Source organism: Tetrao urogallus, assembly GCF_951394365.1.
Source record: "Tetrao urogallus genome assembly, chromosome: 1".
Classification (NCBI taxonomy): Eukaryota; Metazoa; Chordata; class Aves; order Galliformes; family Phasianidae; genus Tetrao; species Tetrao urogallus.
In genome coordinates, this window is record NC_136813.1 from 138,789,024 (window position 1) to 138,802,719 (window position 13,696).

General features: G+C 38.1%; 1 protein-coding gene across 1 annotated transcript in view; it reads left to right on the plus strand.

Annotated features, from left to right (window-relative positions):
• Positions 1 to 667: 667 nt before the first annotated feature.
• MYBPC1 (myosin binding protein C1) overlaps positions 668 to 13,696 on the plus strand; it is a gene marked incomplete at both ends in the record, with an annotated part of 78,964 nt that continues 65,935 nt past the window's right edge. The window contains one exon of the mRNA XM_079532473.1: positions 668 to 692. Coding sequence (XP_079388599.1) covers positions 668 to 692 — 25 coding nt within the window. The remainder of the gene's footprint in view (positions 693 to 13,696) is intronic.

A 13,696-nucleotide genomic window follows, 5' to 3' on the forward strand; every position in this document is an offset into this window, starting at 1 on the left:
CAATATAAGCAGAATGGAGGCATGGAGGGTCTTCATTGCTCCAAATAGGAGCACAATAATCATTTTTACTTCATTAATACCACAAGGTTCTCTCCTATTCACTCCTTCATTTCTGCATCCCACTTTCTCTCCAAGGAAGGATGTGAGGTTTAACTGAAAGCATTCTGCTCGTACTTATTTGTCCCTCTTATATTATGGAAAATGGGATTAAAGTATTCAAGAAGTCCCTATAAGTTCTGCAGGCAGAATGGGTTCTTTAATAGCTTGGCAGTCACTTTTCAACCTCTGTCTGCGTGTGTATGCATGTCTGCATGCTACAAAGAGGGACACAGAGAGTGAGCACTGCAGCTGAATTTAGAAAGTTATAGATGTTCTCATCAGCCCCATGCAATGCAGCAGAGATTCCTTCCAAAAGCCAAGGGAGCAGAGGCTGTAGACAACAGATGTGAGAGGGGTTCCCATAACTGTCAATTTTCAAAGTGTTTGCATTGAAAAGAGAGGAGGTGCTATTTTGATTGATATTTCAGTTGCAGTATATAAAGCACAGGAATTCTTCTCACCCTCTGCTTGTTATACTGATCTGCACACTCTCTCAGCTGGACTTGGGGCTACTACTTACTGCATCTGAAAGGCTGAAACTCCCTAGGAATAAAGAAACTTTATAACAATGCCGGAACCCACCAAGAAAGATGGTAAGCATAACAAATATTACCAGAACATTTCTTAATTATAGGAATTATGAGTACACACACAAGAGCAAAATGCTTTTTAGATCGTCTTGAACATTTCAGCAACAAATGACATCTAATAGTGATAACTGTATAACCTCACTACATCAAGGCAGATCATCAATACTTTTAAACTGAGAATAGTTTCAGATGTAAGACAGAACTGCTTTGACTCCCACTACTTTAGACATTAGATAATGGCTTTGCAGAGATACTGAGAAACTACTTAGTTGAGCACATACTGTGCTGACTAGAATTTTTGAAGTGCAGTTACTGGTATCTAGACTCTGGAAAACAGGGTACATGCATTCATTATGCTTTAAGATAGCAGCATGCTGATATGTTTTTCATTACCCTTGAAAATTAAGTTGCATAAGGAATTCAACAGAGAAGAAATGTTTATGAAAATTTTAAGTTTCTAATGAAAAAACGTTCTTGAATGCAAGAGTGGAGAATGTAGCAAGTTCTTCTATGTAGATTGAACTAGAATTATGCATTTTACCACACTACAGAAATTATTATTTTATGTTTCAGAAAGACATTAAAACAGTAATACTAGTCCCTTTTCTAGTACTATTGAGTTGACAGCAAAAAAACCTCATTACATAGTCTCCTAGCAAGATGCAACATCATGTACATTGGAGGCTGTACAAACATGTGTGAAACACTGAGAGACTATTAGTTCACAACTTCCTAAGGGCTAGCCACTTTTTTTTTTAACTATTTTGGACATTTAAGTTAAATAAGACTCTTACACTTGCATTACTTCTATAGCCCTTCATTAAGTCTTCATTCTAGTTTAGTTGTGTTGGTAAGAAATTTTGATTACTGTTTAGCATTGGTGATATCCACAGCTTCTACAAAGTCATAAACGGGCAAACTGTACATGCATTAAAGTAGTGGCAAAGAAAGTATGCAGATAGATTTCCTAATGCATTCCCAAATGCAAAACTGAATTTAAGATTAAAATGATACTGTGAAAAGACATCATTAAGTAACATTTATTTCCCACCACTTTTGGAAGGTACGATAGCCCACGTATGTAGTTTGAATGAGTACTTCTGATTTAAAACTGACCTATTCATAGAACTTGCTTTATTTGAGATGTATTTAAAATATTTTCTATTTATGTGGAAGCTAAGAGCAGAGCAACTATCAGGAGCATTAGGCAGTTGCAGCACCCCAAAGGGGTTGGGACATGTGAAAACTAAACTTTTTGCACAACTGAATCTTCAGCAAGTAGTGTTGACAGACTAAAGTGATCATTTTACTTACTGGTCCTCCTTAGTGCTCGAGGACAATGATGGATGAAGTATTCCTCTGAAAATAGCTACACCAAGTGCACGTATTAATACTAAAGCCTAATCCTCTGTATCAGACCTAGAGCCAAGCCCCTTCTAGAGTGTCTTATTTGTAATTCAAATGATTTACATGTGTATTAAGTGTCCCTTTTATTTGATCTGTTATTTGACTGGATATTACACAGTGTAATCAAAAGGCATTCTGTGACTGCCAACCAAAAAAAAAAAAAGAAAAAAAAAAACCTAAAATATTTCTGAACCTGTAAAAGATATGTGTTTTGGAGAAAAAGTGTTCAGAGGCGTATCTTTAAAAGACTGTTATTCTGTTTCAGACTAGATTGTTTTAAATATATCTTTACAATACAGTTAATAGAAAAGCAATTATGGTGTTGCTGTGTTACAAAACAGGTTAGTGACTCTAAAAAACACATACACTTATACTGAAACAAATACCAGAACATAAACAGTATTGAAGCCTTACACATTAACTGCGTTTGAGTTTGTAGTAGGAATGAGCTGTGGAGAAGTGACTCGTACGGGCTGCACAGTGGTTCTTCTTCATCGCACCTAGCCTATTTGCAGCCAGTAGATCAGGGTGATATGCATATATATATTATATATATATATGTATATATATGTATATACATATATATATATATGATCTATATTATATATATATATAATATAAATATATAATATATATTTTATATATTATAAATATATATAATTGTGCTTAAGAGATTAGCTGCTTCCAAAAGATTTTTTGTAGATCAGGAACTCACCTGAGCTGGTGGCAGTGCATGTATTATGTACATTACCAGTGGCAAGACTATCTGTAGCGGTACTGGTGCGATTAATAGTACAGTACCAGGGCAGCTACTGGTAGTAGCTCTACAGTAAGATGTCTACTCCCAAGGTAACTTCCAGTGTGTGAAGTATTGAAGGCAATTAAGTAATGAAAATGAACCATGGACTGCATTCTGGCAGGGATCTGTGGATGCCCTCTCTGAGAAACCTTTGTGAGCTGACTGCAATGCAAAATGTTTCTGCTTCAAGTGCTTTCCAAAAAGAAGCAATTTACACACATAGGACCTTTCAGTTAAAAAAAGCATACACAAGAAGAAGCAGCTGTGTGATCAGAAACTGGCTAACAGTTCAATGTTAAGAAAATCTCAGCTCTGCAATTTTTGTCACTGTAGTCTCTAAAGTAAATAGGTATTTCAAAGACAGTGCAGAAGCAAGATCTCAGGCTGATTTATTTCAGGTCAAATGCTCTGAGATATTTTAAGATTATTAGATTACTAAAGTGAGAAATTTCCTGACTTGATAAGAGTGAAGCCTCACAAAATGCTCTTAACAAACAGGATCACCAAATTAAACTCACCACTCAGCTTAGAGAAGTTTATTGGAGCACTTCAGCCTAATGGAATTTGTCACTGTAGAAATAGACTTCCATAACTAATGATTTAAGGCCTCTATTGTACTCCTAAAGAGTCAAAGTCCTATATAGTCGCATCAGCTGTAGCCTTCTCGAGGTACGTGGCCATGCTGTTGTGAGATAGCTTTATCTTGGTCTGTTTAAAATTTCACAAGGTGAAGACTAGATCATGGGCACTCTGTTAGCTGATCCCAGTGGATGACTAGAATAAGACTGTGATGCCAAAGACCTTTATCAGCGCATTTAACTTTAATGGCCTTTCGTTCTTCTGGTAACTAATGAGTAACCCTCCCTCACCTAATTACTTCCTGTAATTTATTATAATCAGTCAGATGATCTTTCCTCTCTCTCCCTTTCCTTTTACCAATATTCATAATAAGGTCTGCCCATTAATTAGGTGTCCTCTTAAACTGTGACAGGCCATGGCATTTGGATATGCTTTTGTAGGCATGCCAAGTCTCTCAAGAGCAATGGCTTCAGACTATTTGTGGGCATCATCCCACAGGGACAGGTGCAAGTCAGTCCCCAGTAGGCAGCTCTTTAAATTTGCCTTATTTATTCTCTCCAATCTAGGAAATAAGTCATGGCCATGAGTTAAGAGACCATTCCAAATTTTAAGCCAAAGCATTTATCAACTGTCTGCCAACTTCATTTTCTAAGGGTATGCAAGCTCTGCCCGGAGCAGTCACATATTGGCAAGGAATCAAAATAAAAAATCAGCGTGTTTATGTTATCCAGTGCTTTAGTAAAACTCTTTTAGATCTATAAACAACAGAGATTTTAAAATTCTGAAGATAAGCATGTGCAAATATTGTCTGTTTGAAGGACAGTCCCTGAAACATAAAGCAATTTGTGAAAGGAGGTAAACAGGCTTATCAGTAGAGACTGCTTTGAAGATGTGACAACACTATTCTCCCTGAAGAAACCCAGCTGAAACAGCTGTTACTTTGAAATATGACCAGTTTTGTTTCATTATATGTCTTTTATATAGTTATACTTGCATTATACTTATAATATTTAACTATTTAAAAACACAATCAGGTGCACCAACGTAACAGACCCCGTAAGTTTTACCTAAGCTAGTCACATAAATCATGTAAGTATTCATGTAAAGCAACATTCCAGCAGGAAATCAATCTCAGTATTAAGGATGGAGAAAAATTAATTAAAGTTATATTTATTTTAATATTATAGTTTCAAGACTAGATACTTTTTCAGAGGTGGACAAGAAGTTGAATGGAAATTCAGCCTGGGTGCATAAATTTGGCTTCTGTCAAAATTAACACTGCTGATGGAAAGTTTTCCTGAAAATTCAGGAACCCTGCGTGTCAATATTGTATAACACTGCTTAGTGCTTTTCATGGAGGAGGCTGAACCTGTATAATCATTTTATTATGGCACCATACTGGGTAGTGCAGCTGCTGCTGTCTTTGCTGTATAGATATGTGCTTCAGTAAGGCACAAGGAAAGCACACAGATATTTATCTTCTGCCATTATCATTGCCCCTCTGCAGGGCTGACTGTAAAACGCGTTCCTATTACTTCTATCTACCTCAGAGCCCAATCACTCACAGCCAGGCCCATATGAATCATTTACAAGCACTGTGTTGAAGTCATAGGTGAGTGATGGATGTTGATTGTGATGGATGAGGGGAGGTGGAAACCCTAACCCCTTATCTTTTTTTCTCTAACAGTTCTTCAGAAAATTATCAGCTCTTGCTGATAAATTTAAAGCTATTACAATTGGAAAGCAAATGTGTGCCTTACTGTTATAATTATCTTCATTGGGGTGGGCACTGCTCCCATGCTGAACACTGTAGAGCTGTGTCCTCCTGCACGGATCTTGTTGCATGTTGGGATCTGAGTTTTTCTTAGACTTCCCTTGCCCTCTCAGAGCTCATTTCCAAGTGTTGCTCCCCCACTTCCTTCTGAGATACCAGAACGCCTCAGATTTGCTCTTTGACATCCCACCTCCACCATGCTGAAGTTTAAGACTGCTCTACAGAAAATCTCAAAACTGATCTGCTTCAGTTTGATTCATTTATCTTATTTTTTTTTCCATGGTGTAAATTGTAGGAAGGTTTCTTACACAGCGCTCTAATTTTATTTTAATATTAGTGTAGGCAGATTGATCTGTTATTCCTACATGAGTTAAAAATCTCATTCACCCTTTGAAAAAAACAATGCATCTGTGCATGGGAGATATACTTAACATGATCACATTAAAATCAAAACTCCTCTGAGTTTAGGAGGAAAGACGGGAACTGTCTTTTCAGCAGAACAGAGGGTGCTTGTACTTGGCAGAACTGAAATTAGCAAATGCTGCCTTTGTGCCTCCCTATGCTGCACCTGTTGGGAAGATAAATAAAGGACTGTCCAGTTCTTTCCCCTCATACCTCCTAAATATATCACTTTAAGAGAGCTTTGAAAAAAAAAAAAATACAGTATGCTTCTGATCCATAAAAAACTGGATGAGTTCCTTCATTTTATACTAAACAAGATGGGAGTTTCTACTGGGGAGACTTTGGTTATCAAAACATTAGTAGCTGCCACATGCATGAGTGGTCCTTGGGAATGATATGCCTTACAATAAAAAAAAATCTATTTCAGGAGGGGACATCCAGAGGGTTTCTTAAACTGAAAGTACAAAACATGTTAAAAAAGAAAATACTTAGGGATTTTTTTCTAAGGATAAGGCCAAATACCAGATGGCCCACTCAGGAGAATGCAGAAACTCCACTGAACTGGAGATCCTAATGTAATAATTACTTTAGAATGAGGGCAGAAAATTTGTTCTCATTCAGCCAATAATATGTGGCTTTGCACTGAATGCAAACACCAGTAGAAGGAAGAAGACAAAAGAACAGAAACATCATTAACTTCAGCTGTAAGCACGGTTTTCTTAGTCTCACTACAAATGGCTTTTTCTCCGGACCCTGTAGAACAGTGTAGCTGTTACAGCTGTGTAGCTGCAGTCATCAGTTTCTCATCCCATCCATCCCTCTCACCTCATTCTCAGTCACTACAGATGTGCCATTCCTGAAGACTCCAGAAAATAGAATCGTTCTCTTTTTCACATTTGAAGCCATTTTTCTGTCGTTCACCAGGGGTTTTGATGTACTCTGGAGGATTTTATTAGTTTGCTTTGGATAGTTGATGGTATTTTAGGAGTTAGGAAGAGAAAACTGATTTGACATGAGTGTCCAAGACAGTCCATTGAAAATTTTTATATGCTTTCAGTCACACAAAGGTCCTGATGATCTTTACACTGCAATGGCTGAAGTCCAAGTTAGGAAACAGATACACAAATGGAAGCAAATGAGCTTCTGTCCTCTCTCTTGCCGAACTCGGTGGAACCCAAAATAGTTTCAGCTAACCAGCCAGCAGTTGCCTAAACATAGATGCCTACTGCCATATGAAATAACCACTTGGGGCTGGTAGGTAAGACTGAGGACCTGAGACTGCAGATCTGCAACATCCTGCAGTGGCAGCTAGGAACCAAAAGGATATGCTGCAGAATCTGAATGTCAAGGAACAATAAAGCTGAAGAGTTACTCTCTGTAATTTTCCCAATTAACATTTACAAAGTTTCAGTAACAGGCAGTTTTATGAGGAGTGTTCAACTCCAGCGTTATTTGCATGCGTAACTTAGTTGTACTGTCACTGTATACAAACATTTGGGATCAGATTCCTTGGGGTAGAGGAGGATGCACACTTCTGTAGCCTGCTGGGTGCACTGATCAACAGGGTAATTGGTTAAAAAAAAGGTGTTACTACTGCCATTTTGTGACTTGGGAGATCTAGCTGCTTTTAGTTTTTCTGTTTCTGATATGAAAGATTCAGTGCATTTTGGTTCATGGCAAAGATGAATGTTTAAATCAGCTCAAATTTACTTATTCTTTTTTACATTGGTGATGAAAAAAAAACAGTAAATTGCATTCCTGTTCAAATAAATATTAATTGATATAATTCCCCTAACTTTTAGCTCAGATTCTAAAAGAAACTTAAATTTTTAAATGAATGAGCCGTTACATCATGGACATTTCAAGCCATGAGGTGCAAGCCCTTTTTATGTTAAATAATAGAGCACGATAATTCTGCACTGTGCTCTACAAAACACATGCAGAGTTGGGAATCTTCATTAATTCCTATTTCCCCCTAATTTATCATGTATTATTTTTGTTTTTGAAGCTCACTGAACTAGTAGATGCATCAGCAAGATGCAGGCTCTTACAGAAAGGGCGAATTAAAGCCAGCATTTGGTTCTGTGCTTGACAAATATATATGACTTTGGAAGATATTCCAGCAACAGTTTTGATGACAGTTCCAGTCAATCTTCACATCCTCCTGAGAGATTGTAGGATCAGAAAGAAAGAAACTGTGGATTCAAGAAGTATGAAGATTGACAGATTTCTGTTCAGAGACCTGAAAAAGGACAGCACTCACAAAACAATTTCTCTCTGGATGTTCTCCCCATTATCTATATCTGCATTGCTAATGGCATCTCCATAGAGCAGTCAGTGGGATTCAGGGTCTCTGCCAGAGGAGAATCAATGGCACTGTCTTATCTGTGCTGTCTGTAGCATTGAAGGAGTAACACATCTGAGAAACTTCCCCAGGCTTAGTCTTGGAGGAAGTTTGTATGTTCCAGAAGACCCTGAGGAGCAGGACAATTTGTGAGCACATTAGTAAATGTGGCTGTCATGCAGTACAGAAAGTGGCAATATCAGGGTTTGGGAGCGCAGCTGGGTGATTCAATTTATACTGAGAGGCCCCCTACATCCCGCCTCCATACTCCCCAGAGTGTAATGATACGACAGCATGAAGAGAATCCTCTTGTGTCTTGCAGCAGTGGGACATGTTCAGGAGAGTCACTGGTCTCCTTTCATCAGAGATTCCAAACTATTTCTTACATAATTTGCTATACCCTGGCCCTACGTCTAATTGAAAGTAGAATGTGATCTACTTCTTAGGACAGTTGCCCTTGTATGTGGTGGCTACAGCAAGTTATTTTGAACGGGTGATTATTACAAAAAGCTCTGTTCTAATTTAATTCTCCATAAGATCAAATGGTGGTTTTAGTGAGTGTCTGAAAGCGTTCAATCACACCATGATGCCTCCTGAGAGGCATCTGTATTAAAATACACACTCATAATGTCTTACAGGCTCAGAATACCTTCCTAATTTTGGTCATAAATGCCAGTAGGTGGTAACACGGAGACACAGATGAGGAAAGATTCTCTTTTAATACAGATTTATAACTCTTAGGTCTGTGTGCACTGTCACAAATTGCAGAGGCATTTGCTCCAGTTATTGTTATAGAACCAACTTGAATGCAACATTCTTGAGGCTGAGAAAATTAAATCATAAAGTAGATCAAATTGTTTTTTTTTTCTTCATCAGGATCCATGTTTTGCTCAGCCATAATGCAAATCCAGTCTGAAAGCCTGTTCCAAATTTTGTGTTCTCTCAAAACCCTGAAGGAGTGACGAAACTGAATTAAACACAGTTGCAGCTAAATCTGAAGGAGACCAAAGATGAAAAACTTACTGGTTCAGATAGTGGGATAGATTTTATTCCTTAGACACCACTCCAGTGTGGCAATGGACTAGAAAGACCAACAAGACACAGTTGCTGAATAGCTGTCATCTATGGTGATGTGGAGAATGTCTTTAGCTAGAGATATCTAGGAACAGTCGCACAAGAAGTGCCATGCAGATGGAGTAATTCACCAACTAATAGCCTCTGGGCCTCGTGCTGCGATATTCACAGTTGCAGATATTCATACACACAACGCAGCACACTTGGCATCATCTGTTTTTATAAGAGCATAGTATCTAGGCCAAAAACCTTATTTTAGACCCAAAGAGGAGCTGTTATACCAAGGGAGGCTGTGACTGCCACTCCTCCACAGATGCAGACTTTGGTGAAGGCACAGAGGGTCAGATGCCTGATGACATTTTTTCCACGGCATTCCCTCCAGCCTTACTAATCTTTCATCTAAGCTTTCCTTAGCCCTATTTTTAAAGGGGAAATCTGACCTCTGTCCTCTGCCCCTTTTTCTTTGCCCTTGTTTTTTGTTTCCATGTTTTGCAATGAAGGTTTTCCTCTTACGCAGAATATTTTTTCAGCTGGAGAGAAAGTATATTCAGTGAGCTGTGACTCTTATTCACAACAGCGTCTCAAAGGCATTCTGCTATGATGCACTGTAAAGAGCTTTTTCTTATATATAACACTTAACTGATTTACTGATGCAATCCTTCACAGTTGGTCTGCAAACATCATGCTGTGTTGCTTTCCCTAAAGATAAAATTAAATGATTTTTTGAAGTGAAGGCTTATAATTCTCACAGTTATCAGATGCTTTACTTTCAATATTTTAGAATGAAATTGAGAGGTAAAAAATGTAATTGTATTAAAATAGAAGGATGTATGCAATTTACTGAGCCTAACAACCACATAGGGGCATAAATGACTGTCATGTATACAACTATTGGTTTGTGATTCACCAAAGTGCCATATGTCTTTGATACATTAGATGTCCTAAATGTTTATGTACAGAAAATGTCCTTTTTCTCCCCATATGCAAAATGCTCCCAAATGTTTTTCAATATAACAATTCCAAACATGTGATCCACAATAAATATTCATAATCAAACATGCTTACCAAAAAAAAAAAAAAAAAAAAAAAAAAAAAAAAGAACTAAGGCCAATACATGTCAATCCCATTAAGTAATTACATTTCTGAATTTTAGGGCAACATTTCGTTCTTTCAGTGGCTGGGATCTTTCCTGAATTACCAGTTAAGCTTTTTGAAAAGTTGTTCTCCAGACTTAACTACAAATTATTTTTGGGTGGCAAATGCCCCTAAATTTCTCTTCAGCAAATAAGGAATTGTTTGGATAGTCACAGCCAGAAGATAGTGACCAATGGCTCTATGTCCAGGTGGAGCTTGGTGATAAGTGGCATTCCTCATGGGTCCATTTTGCATCTGGAGATCTTTAAAATTTTTGTCAATTACCTAGAAAGTGGAATCAAGTACACCCCCAGCAAGTTGACAGATGACACTAAACAGAGTAGTGCAGTTGGTACGAGAGAAGGAAGCAATGTCATCCAAAGGGACCTGGTTAAGCTTGAAAAGTGGAGCCATGTGAATCTCACGAGGTTCACAAGGCCAAGTGCAACATATTGCAGCTGATCATGGCAATCCCAGATATGCGTACAGACTGGGAGAAAAACTCACTGTGGAGAAGAACCTGGGAGTCCTGGTGGATGAAATGCTGGACATGAGCCAGCACTGTGCTCTTGCAGGTCGAAAGGTCAATTGCATTCTGGGCTGCATCAAAAAAGGCCTGGCAGCAGGGTCCGCCTTTGTCAAGTCCCATAGAAGCACAGAATCACCAAGATTGGAAAAGACTTCTAAGATCATCCAATCCAGCCATCTAGCTATCACCAATATTTCCACATCTGGCAAATACTGTAAGAAAGTACTGTGTCCAGGCCTGGGACCCCCAGCACAAGAAGGTTGTGGAGCTGTTGAAGTGGGTCCAGAGGAGAGCCATTAGGATGCTCAGAAAGCTGGAGAACATCTCCTATGCAGATAGGCTGTGGGAGTTGGGCTTGTTCAGTTTGAAAAAAAGAAGGCTCTGGGGAGACCTAATTGTGGCCTTTTCAGTACTTAAAGACAGCTTATAAACAGTAGAGAGACCAACATTTTATGTGTGATAATGACAGTACCAGCAGGAATAGTTTTAAACTAAAAGAGGGAAGATTTAGGTTGGACGTTAGGAGGATATTTTTCTCTCGAGGAGTAGTCGAGGCACTGGCACAGGCTGCCCAGAGAAACTGTGAATGCCCCATCACTGGAGGCCAGGTTTGATGGGATTCTGGGCAGACTGAGCTGCTCAGTGGCTTTAAGGTCTGTTCCAACCTAAACCATTTTATGATTCTACATTTCGTAGCCAATATGTTATCCTTAGTAAACTAAGAAAGCAGATGCCATTACCCTATTTCTCAAGTGAAGAAAAATAAATAAATTCAACTGAAATGCTGCAAGTGTTGGTCATGATTTTTTTCCCCGCAAGCCTGATGACTGAAAATTAGCATTGTTATCATCAGGTAGACATAAGTAATGGATTGTTAATGATGCTATTTGAAATGATCTCTAATCACCTACATTCCTGACAGCCCTGTGTCGTGGTTTCTTGTTGCAATACTATTCTATAAGAATTCGTCTCTTAAGAGGAGGCTCAGTACTAAAGTACACATTTGAGGGGACTTCTCTTCCATGAAGGAAGTCTTGAAATCTTCTCTTTCTTGAAAAAAATTACAGAGTATCAGATCATCTGCCACCCACTGTCAGGTAATCCTGAAGCAAATTCTTTTATTTGCTAGTTGGTCACACTGGTGACAGTGCTTAGACGCATTTATAACACTTACTACTTTGACAAAGAGCAGATAACAACTGAGAAATTGACCTCTGGGAAAATCCCGATATTTACATGTTTGTTTTTGTTCTGAACTTCAAAGAAAAGTTGATATTTCAAAAACTATGGGATGGGAATACCTACAGATTTCCATTTTAAATTGTTGAAACATTTTATTCAGAAATTTGATTAAAATAAAACCCATCAACACATCTCAAAAGTTTCACTGTAATTTGCAAAAAAATATGTCATGTGAATTCATATTATCGCAGACTTATGCTGATGCTCTCATTTCCCCTAAGAGTGAAGAGAAATGGCTTCCCACCGATGGGCACATACTTGCATGACTCTCAGGACCAACCTGGGACAAGTGCACTGGAGATGTGGTCCTTTGTGGAAATCACTCCAGTTATGCAGACCATTGGGTCTATGACACAGCTCCCGTAAAAATATAGTGTGAGTTATTTTCTTGATTTTGAGTGAAATATTTCAGGATGGCTCAGCAAAACAAGGTATTGTGATTTGGGTCAAGCAAGAGTGATTTTTCTAATCAAAATGTTTCCTGACCTGGTTGGGAAATTATCTGAATGATCTGTAGGAAAGTTCTCATGGTTATGTACTCAGTATGACTGCCCTTTCAATTTTATTGCTGACTTTTATTCTATAGATAGACATACAACTGTCATCGAAAATATATTGTTAAATGTGAGTAATAAATTAGTGCAGTTCCCAAGCAGTAGATCTTTGTTTTCTGAAGCTTGTAATCCAATAACCTTTAGTCCCCTTTATCATGTTTTTCAGCTTTCAAAAAGGAATTCAGCATTCCTCTCTGCACTGCTATCTCTGGTATCACATTGTGGTGCCTTTTGCTTCCATTTTTCCCCAGGGAATCTTCTGAACTAAATGAAAGTATTTGCTTTCACAGAAAAATCATTTACAAACTATTGCAATGAAAGAAAAAAAATTGAGAAAAAAGCATACTTTTGCCATACTTTTTCACACATTTTTCTGATGAGAGACTTGACGTCTTTCAGTAAATACGAAACAAATATCAATTAAATGTGGGCTATTTAAAGCAGAATTTCACTTGGCTGTGCTTTGTTTCTTATTAGTACCTGCAGCCAGAAACAAATTATTCTATGCGCAACCTGGTACATAAAAAAACTGTAGCAATACTGAGTAGGCCTAAAGATATCATAATTGTGCTGTATTCATGCATCTTGTTCTGTATAAAATTGTCTCCTGAATTTCACAGATAACAAAATCTGCCTTTCCACGCATTTGTGTCTTTTATCACAGTAAATCCTAAAACACGGATCACTGAATTTTGATCTCTGAGCCAGATTATTTATTTTTAACCTTAAGGTGGGAATCATACCTGCTCTGCCTCTTCTCTGCTCCCTGGGAAACAGCCACACCTGGGATGGGATTCAGAACAGTGTTGCGAATGTTGCTGGCCAGCAGCGCCACTTATGGGTCGCTAGCAAACACAATGGAGACCATCAGGTTTAGGAGCATGCATGATCAGCTTACAGACCTTAAGACCTTTTAAACATACTTTATAAAAAAGTCAGAGTGCATATTCATAGCTGAACTACAGTGTCTTGGAAGCAATAGCAAAAATCTCAGTTTTGGAAGTTAAAAATAGGCCTTTTTTTAATGAAGTAATTAATTAGAAAGTCAAAAAATGCAGCTAACTGTGGCCCTCCAGCTGTAGCCAGTCTGTGATCTGTGAGACACAAGCATAAATATTGTTTTTTCTTTTAGATGTGCAAGTGCTCAGCAGCCATATTTTATGGTTTCA